General features: G+C 46.7%; 1 protein-coding gene across 2 annotated transcripts in view; it reads right to left on the minus strand.

Moving 5' to 3' along the window:
- csnk1e (casein kinase 1 epsilon) overlaps window positions 1–8199 on the minus strand; it is a 44907-nt gene extending 36708 nt beyond the window's left edge. For both annotated transcript variants that reach the window (XM_033013242.1, XM_033013241.1), the window contains exons 1-2: window positions 8085–8199; window positions 7701–7788 (exon numbers count right to left, since the gene is read on the minus strand). In XM_033013242.1, coding sequence (XP_032869133.1) covers window positions 7701–7776 — 76 coding nt within the window. In that variant the 5' untranslated portion in view covers window positions 7777–7788; window positions 8085–8199. The remainder of the gene's footprint in view (window positions 1–7700; window positions 7789–8084) is intronic.
- Window positions 8200–9324: the final 1125 nt, after the last annotated feature.

Genomic DNA, 9324 nt, shown 5'->3' on the forward strand with positions numbered 1-9324 from the left:
TCGCATCTGGAAAATGGCTGACATTGGCCTCTTTCTTTCATCATTGTTCCTCATCTTGAGACCTTCTATATCTCTCGTTCCCCCCCCGCCCGCCCCCCCTTCCCCACCCCCGACTATGTCTGAAAGGTCTCGACCCGGAATATTACCCACTCCTTTCCAGAGATGCTGCCTACCCACTGTTACTCCAGCATTTTGTGTCCATCTTCGGTTTAAACCAGCATCTGCCGTTCCTTCCGACACATTTCGTCCGGCAGTTCCTTCTTACACACAGGGTTTTACTGTATTTTAACATGGCAACACATTCCACAGCCATATCAAAATAAGCACCCGTGCTGCAGGATCTGCTGAGTAACTCAATTATCCACACACCATCCTGATCTAGACAGCAAGATTTGTTTAAGCTTCATCAGCACTGACATAAGATTTCTTAAGTGTGTGTACTGCTGAAACCAACTCATCACATGCTCAATGCTTGATCCCAAAGGAACATAAAAAGAACACTTAGAATGCAAACGGTTACTGCCACAATCGCTAAGCTTTTAACGGCACTCACTTGAGGCAGAAGGACTACTTCCCTCACTTCCCACCACAACTCCGATGCCTGCTCTGAAGCCAGAATTAGGCATGTCATAAGATCAGAAGCGATGGGAGTAGAATTAGGCCATTCTGCTGTGCCTGATCTGCTATGTTCTTCCAACATTTCATAAAGTCATAGGAGATGGGAGTAGAATTAGGCCATCCGGCCCACCAAGTCTACCCCGCCATTCAATCATGGCTGATCTATCTATCCCTCCTAACGACATTCTCAATAGACAATAGGTGCAGGAGTAGGCCATTCAGCCCTTTGAGCTAGCACCGCCATTCAATGTGATCATGGCTGATCATCCCCAATCTGTACCCCGTTCCTGCCTTCTCCCCATATCCCCCGACTCCGCTATTTTTAAGAGCCCTATCTAGCTCTCTCTTGAAAGCATCCAGAGAACCTGCCTCCACCCCCCGCTCTGAGGCAGAGAATTCCACAGACTCCTTCTCCCCATAACCCGACACCTGTATTAATCACCAATCTATCTATCTCTGCCTTAAATATCTCCACTGACTTGGCCTCCACAGCCTTCTGTGGCAAATAATTCCAGATTCACCACCCTCTGACCAAAGAAATTCCTCCTCATCTCCTTCCTAAAGGAATATCCTTTAATTCTAAGGCTGTGACCTTTAGTCCTCACATTACTCTTTCCCAAATGACAGAGCCACAGCCCTTTCCAAAGGACCTACCCAGTCCCACATTACAACCCATCATCTACTCATTAATATCACTATGCTGTACCCCCCCCCTCCCTGCCAAAATCCACCACCCCCCTCTCTCAGCATTAGTAGAGGCACAGTGGCACAGCTGTAGAATTGCTGCCTCGCAGCACCAGAAACCTGGGTTTAATTCTGACCTTTGGTGCTGTCTGTGTGGAGTTTGCACATTCTCCCCATCCCCTCGTCCCAAAGATGCGCGGGTCTGTCAGTATCTTACCTGCCGAGCGTTTGACATTCTATCTACCCTTCTACTAGAAAACTCAACCGTCTAACATTTGATGCCTTGATTATCTCAAAACCGTTGCTGAATTCCATCCCATTCGCCGGACGAGGAGAGGGACGAAGGAACCGCTCCAGTACATCGAGCGCGCGGACCGACCGGGCTTTGGATAATGGCGCCAAAACATGGCAGCACCCGCACGTGTAATAAATGCAAAAATAGAATTCCACCGCGCAGTTGCATGGGTGACAAATAAAACACTATTGACCAATCAACCTCCATCGTTCGCCTCCAGGCCCTTGAGACTGCAAACATTTGACAATTTCCACTACAGTTCCCCACCCCACATTGCAATGTTGAACTCTTCGCCCTAGAGTCTTGAATCCCCTCTCCAAATTCGTCTTTAGACCATCTGAAAGGTGACCCAATTCCTGTTCTCACAAATACATAAACCTGCTTACCATTTGACATTCCTCCTTGATCCTCGTGTATAGACACTGCAAGACTCTTTAATAGTATAATCCTTTACAAGCTGTAACATGGATATCTTCTCCCTCAATAAGAGAATACAGCTGCCCCAAGAAGCTGCAAAACTCTTAACAGCATAAAATCTCCTGCAGCAATATCCTGACATTATTGACACAATTGATCTTTCCTTGTGCTGGCACCATATGCGCTGACTGGGCTTGGATAGAGTGGATGAGGAGAGGATGTTTCCATTAGTGGGAGAGTCTAGGACTAGAGGTCATATCCTGAAAATTAAAGGACGTTCCTTTAGGAAGGAGATGAGGAGGAATTTCTTTAGTCAGAAGGTGGTGAATCTGTGGAACTCTTTGCCACAGAAGGCTGTGGAGGCCAAGTCAGTGGAGATATTTAAGGCAGAGGTAGATAGATTGGTGATTAGGGCGGGTGTCAGGGGTTATGGGGAGAAGGCAGGAGAATGTCGTTAGGAGGGAGAGATAGATCAGCCATGATTGAATGGCGGGGTAGACTTGGTGGGCTGAATGGCCTAATTCTACTCCTATCACTTCTGACCTAATCACAAAACAAATCAATTACAAAATGAGAGAGGTTATGTTTCAGCTACGCAAAGCATTGACGAACCACAGCTAGAGCACTATTCCAATCACTTATGAAATGTTTGGAAGAACTCAGCAGGTCAGGCAGCATCTGTGGTGGGAATGGACAGACACCATTTTGGGTCAGGACCCTTCTTCATTCCCACCATAGATGCTGCCTGACCTGCCGAGTTCCTCCAGCATTTTGTGGTTTGCTCATGTATCCCAGCACCTGCAGTTGCTGATGCTTCACCTCAAATCTTAGTGTTCCACCATTTGCAGGTTTGTGGCTCCAAACACAAAGCACCCCCCCCCCTCCCGAACAACAGCCGCTCACATTGTAAGTCGTGCCTTCATTGGGGAAACACAAGGGAAAATAGTCTACTGCCAAGTGGGAGCGCATTCAAAGAGCGACAATAGTCAATAAGACAACCTCAACCAAAGGCAGCGAGAGGAGAACCACAGTGGCACAACTGGCAGAGCCGCTGCCTCACAGCACCAGAGATGCAGGTTCGATCCCGACCTAGGATGTCGTCCCTGTGGAGATTGAATGTTCATCGTGACCATGTGGGTTAGCTCACATCCCAAAGATGTGCAGGTCTGTAGGTTATTTAACCTCTAAAAGACGCCCCTGGTGTGTTAGTAGTGGCGGGGAAAGCGGGATAACATAGAACTAGTGTGAACAGGTCGGTGGGTCCAAGGGCCGACTTCCATGCTGTATCTTTCAATCAAAAGGTGACCAGAAAACACCATTATGCAGATTGTAGAGTGCAGTATTTTGACAGCCAGGGGCAAAGGAGAGGCTCCAAACTGTTACAGTATCACACAGTGGTTTTAAAATAAATTAAAAGTTGTTGGACTTGTAAAACAGGCATAGCAATTGCCTGAACTCCACACTCCCTAATCAAACAACCGCACACCAGTTGCAGCCAAAGTAAAGAAAGTCAGGATTAGAAAGAAATACAACATGGAAACAGGCCCTTCAACCCAATTTGCCCTCAGCAGCCAACATGCCCCATCTACACTAGTCCCGCCTGCCTGCGTTTGGTCCATATCCTTCTAAACCTGTCCCATCCATGTACCGGACTAAATGTTTCTTAAACGCTGCCAACTACCTCCTCTGGCAGCTCGCTCCAAACACCCACCACCCTTTGTGCGAAAAGGTTACCCCTCAGATTCCTATTTTAACACAACAAAACAAAAAATCATGGAAAACCATTTGCAGATCAGACAGCAACCTGCCACTGTGGGTGGCATGGTGGCGCAGCAGTAGAGTTGCTGCCTTTCAGCGCCGGAGACCCGGGTTCGATCCCGACCACGTGCGCTGTCTCAAACGGAATTTGTACATTCTGCCCGTGGGTTTTCTCAGAGATCTTCGGTTTCCTCCCACACCCCAAAGACGTACTGGTTTATAGGTTTATTGGTTTGGTATAAATTGTCCCTGGTGTGTGTAGGATAGCGTTAACGTGCACGGATTGCTGGTCGGCACGGACTGGGTGGGCCGAAGGGCCTGTTTCCGCGTTGTATCCCTTAGCTTAAAAAAAAAACAAAACATTTGAAGGGTCCAACAAAGACGTTTCCCACCCAAAACATCTACTTTGTTCGTTCTCAATAACATCACCACCATTTTGTTTTGTTTCCGCACTGTATCTTAGCTTAAAAAAACCCAAAACATTAGAAGAGTCCAACAAAGACGTTTCCAACCCAAAACATCTACTTTGTTCGTTCTCAATAATATCACCACCATTTTGTTTTACTTCCGATTTTCAGTAGTTTTTTTTTGCTGAAGTTTTTGATCCCAACCCTCCACTGTACAATGTGGCAAAGACTTAAAAAGGATTCTTCCCATAAATCGAAACGGAAAAGCTGTTTCATTGTTGAAGATAAAATGAACCACTTTAACACACTGGATCAAATGGTACCACCAACAACATGTGCCAAACGCAAAGAGTAAAGACAATATCAGACGACAGGATGTACACCTTTTCCACACGCTGCTAAACGAGATCAAATGTCACGGAAATGATTAATGGAATGAAAACATCAGGAAGAACTAGATTTTCTTTGGGAGCATTTACAGGCACATTTCCTCCAACTTTTCTTAGTCGAATAACAAAAGACCTCATGAGACAGACAGAGCTGCTTGGTGGCCAAATCATTTTGGCAATGTCGACAAGCAGGAGAAGAACTGCAGCTCCACAAACACAAGGCACGACCAATTCAAGGAAGCCTGCGCCTTTTCTCCAAGAAAAGAAAGTGCAGCAGGCTAGCCTAGCAACTAATCAGGAAGATAAACAGCTCACTGGCCTTTACTGCAAAAGGGGGAGCGTGTCGAATAGAACATTCCTGCTACATTCGCACAGTGCAATGGCGAGACCACACCTACAGCAACACACAGCTTGAAACGTTTGTACTGGAGGCAATTCAGAAGAAACTTGCTGGGTTAATTTTTGGAATTAAGGTGTTGCTTGACATGGTAGGATTTTTCCAACAGGTTGGAAGAGGGGCAATTTTCTTTAAAACTTAAGATTCCAGGAAAGCTCGACAAAGCAACGTTTTCTAAGATCGCGAAACAGCGGGCATAGTTCCAGAATAAGTCACACATTTAAGGCAGATGAGAACTTCTCTCTAGAGGGGCTTGGATCTTTAGAATATTCCAATATACCAGTCATCTGTTGAGGCCGAATCAGTGAATATTTTCAGGGCTGAGATAAACAGATGTTTAATTTACAGGGTTATAGAGAAAAAGCAGGAAAGCAGAGAGGAGACCAAGATCAGATCAGATATGATTTTACTCCAGGGCGGTGTCAGTTCAAGGGACAATTTTGCCAACTCCTGCTCCTTTTCAAAAAAGTAAGACGCTAAGTTCCCCCAGCGTCTTCCAGGTCAGGCAGCATCTGTGGAAGGAATGGACAGGTGGCATTTCAAGTTGGGACCTTCTTCTGTGTCTTAAGGGTCCCAACCCAAAACATCAGGACCTCGCTCCTGACCCGAAGCTTCAGCTGTCCATTCCCTATATAGATGTGTAGGAAGGAAGTGCAGATGCTGGTTTAAACCAAAGATAGACACAAAAAGCTGGAGTAACTCAGCGGGACAGGGAGCATCTCGGGAGCACAGGAATGGATGACATTTGGGTCGAGTCTGAAGAATGGTCTTGATTCGAAATGTCACCCATTCCTTCCCTCCCAGAGATGCTGCCTGTCCCGCTGAGTTACTCCAGCTTTTTGCGTCTATCTTCCCTACATAGATGTTGCACAACTCACTTACACGTACAACATGTCCAATGATGCAGAGCAGGATGGAGGGAGAAAGTGGTGGATGCTGGGGCAGTAAGGAGGACCATATGGGGTCTTATCTTCCACGCTCTCACAGTCGTGGCCCCCCACCCCACCGGGGAACAAGGGCCGAAGGGGGCCGTGCAAGGAGAGGGACGATGGTTCGCAGGACGACCAGAATGGAGGCGAAGGCTGCAATGGGCCTTTGTGGCCAGCTCTAAAATGGTGCCAAAATGGCACCTCTTGCACATGGACACAGTGGGCTGTTCTGTACATTCTCTACCAACCAGAGAATTGTGTTTATGTACGGTGATAGTCTTGCTAAGCTGTGTGCAAAAAACGTATTTCACTCTACCTTGGTACACATGATAATAAATAAACCATTAGACCATTAGGGTCTGAAGAAGGGTTTCGGCCTGAAACGTTGCCCATTTCCTTCGCTCATAGATGGTGCCGCACCCGCTGAGTTTCTCCAGCATTTTTGTCTACATTAGACCATTAGTTCCTCCAGCACTTTTTTTTTTTTTTTATTCCCTCAAGATCCCAACATCTGCAGTTTCCTGTAGAAACAGGGAACTGCAAATGTTCTTTGACCAAAGAAAGACACAAAATGCTGGAGTAACTAGGCGGATCAGGCCGCATCTCTGGAAAGAAGGAATGAGTAACGTCTCAGGTCGAGAGCGTTTGGTCCGAAGATGAGTCCCGACCCGAAACGTCACCCGCTCCTTCTCGCCAGGGGTGCGGCCTGTCCCGTTGAGTTACTCCAGCATTTTGTGTCTATCTACTGGCATAGTATTTTGGGAACTGCTCTGCAATCAATCAACAGCACCAGAAATTGTAGAGAGTTGTGGATGCAGCCCAGCCCATCTCTGGAGCAAAAGGAATAGGTGATATTTTGGGTAGACAACCTTCTTCAGATTCAGAGGCAGAGTTTGGGTCTCGATCCAAAACGTCACCTGTTCCTTTTCTCCAGATACGCTGCCTGACCCACTGTGTTACTCTGGCATTTTGCCATCAATCCCCTTTCTTAAAACTTCCAGGAAGAAAAAGTCAGCCCAGCCAACACGCACCATTGTCTGGAATCATTCTTTCCAATCACCACCCACCCCTCTCACTCTGCAGCCCAGCACATTTAAGTGGGTGCAAGAAATTTTATACACTGGGCAGTCTTTAGAGGAGGAAACAGGGGGGGGGCAAAACCTCCCACCCACCAAAACCAAAAAAAATAAACCTGGCTTCTCTTAATCCAATGCCCATCATTACAGACAGCAACAACCATTGACAGCTCCAGTAACTACAACAGCTGCTGGCTACTTCCTCTAAAAGGAAGCAGACCCAGGCAAGAAAAATAGATGCAAACGAAACATTAATTTAAAATAAAAAAAACTCAAAAGAAAAATTGTACAAAATCTCCCCAAACAAAAATAAAATCGACTCCAAAATTCTTCCTTTCCAACTTCAATTTAAATACTTATAGAGGGCAGAGTTTTTTTATCCCCCCACCAAGATTTAAGTATTATTTTAAATGCAAAATGCAAAGTTTTGGAAGGAGATATTTGGGGTTGATTTTTGGTTTGTTTGGTGGGGGAGGGGGGGATTTGCACAATTTTTCCAGGAGGATATTTTTTAAAACACAACAACAATAATAATCTGTAGCATTGCCATGATAATACAATTTTGCAGCAGGTTTGTGGAATTCATTGCATGGTAATGCAGCATTCTCGGGGGTTGGTACACATTGCCTGGTGATACATTTTCGGAGCAACGCATGATATTTGGAGCATTGTACGATGATGTGTTTTTTCTTCCCCCCCCCAATGGATTATTTACCATGTTAAAACTTACCCAGGTAAATGTCCCCGAAAGAGCCGCTGCCAATCTTCCTGCCCAGCCTGTATTTGTTTCCAACTCTCAGCTCCATCTTTATTTTGCTCTGGAAAAAGAAAATTAAAGAGGTAGGGGGGAGAGAAAGAGCCTTCAGTTTGGTGTTGCCTCTTGTGACTGGGGAAGAGGGTGGGTGAATGGATGAAGGGGAGGGGAGGGAGGGAGGGAGGGCGGGGGGGGGGGGAGGCACTATCCCCGCCGATTTAACCGACAAAACGTCGAGGCCGACCCCCAATATCGCCGCCACCGCCTCGGCAAGAGGGCGGGGGATGTGATCCGGCGGTTGTCGCGGCTCTCCGGCCGCTGGGGAGGGAGGATGGCCAAGGATTGCCCCCGCTCGCTTACCTTCCTCCTCCCCTGCTGCCGCCGCCGCCGCGCTCCTCACGACCTCGCCATTATTTACAACGGAGGCCCGGTGACGTCACCAGCGCCCCGCCCCCCCCCCCCCCCCCCCCCCCCCCCCGAGCGCTCCGCTCTCCGGGACCCGGATGCACGTCCACGTCAGAGAGGGCGGGGCGAGCGAGGCGATTGGCGGCAAAGATCCTATAGCGGAGCATAAGATCTTTGATTGGCGGTGCGCACCCACAAAACTCCCAGGTTTTGGTTTCTTGAGTCTTTTTGAGTTGAGGTTTTTTAGGTTTTTTAGGTTTTTGAGGTTTTTGAGGTTTTTGAGGTTTTTGAGGTTTTTGAGGTTTTTGAGGTTTTTTTGGATTTGGGATCTGAACATTTGAGAATTTGGGGATTTAGAGAATTTGTGGATTTGGAGATTTTAGAGATTTAGAGATTTAGTAAAATTTGGAGATTTAGAGAATTTGGAAATTTTGAGATTTAGTAGAAATTTGGAGATTTGAGGATTTGGAGATTTAGAGAATTTGGAAATTTGGAGATTTAGAGAATTTGAGATTTAGAAATGTTGAGATTTAGAAATGTGGAGATTTAGAAATTTTGAGATTTTGAGAATTGGAGATTTGGAAATTTGGGATTTGAGAATTTGGAGATTTGAGATTTAGTGAATTGGAGATTTGGAGATTTGAGATCTGAGTTTTCAAAGGTCTGTTTATTGTGAATGCAGACATGGAATTCTCTGCCTCAGAGGGCGGTGGAGGCGGGTTCTCTGGATGCTTTCAAGAGAGAGCTAGATAGGGCTCTTAAAGATAGTGGAGTCAGGGGATATGGGGTGAAGGCAGGAATGGGGTACTGATTGGGGATTGGTCAGCCATGATCACATTGAATGGCGGTGCCGGCTCGAAGGGCCGAATGGCCTACTCCTGCATCTATTGTCTATAAAATGCTGGAGCATCTCTGGAGAGAAGGAATGGGTAGACACAAAATGCTGGAGTAACTCAGCGGGACAGGCAGTCCCAGCCTACTCAGCCTCTGCCTATAGCTCAGACCCTTTAGTCTTGGCAACACCCTTGTGAATCTTCTCTATACCATTTCCAGCTTGACAACACCTTCCCAACACATGTTAAGGGTGTCAAGGGTTATGAGGAGCAGGCAGGAGAGTGGGGTTAGGAGGGAGAGATAGATCAGCCATGATTGAGTTGCGGAGTTGACTTGATGGGCCGAATGGCCTAATGTTACT

This window comes from Amblyraja radiata, chromosome 38 (assembly GCF_010909765.2).
Source record: "Amblyraja radiata isolate CabotCenter1 chromosome 38, sAmbRad1.1.pri, whole genome shotgun sequence".
Taxonomy (NCBI): domain Eukaryota; kingdom Metazoa; phylum Chordata; class Chondrichthyes; order Rajiformes; family Rajidae; genus Amblyraja; species Amblyraja radiata.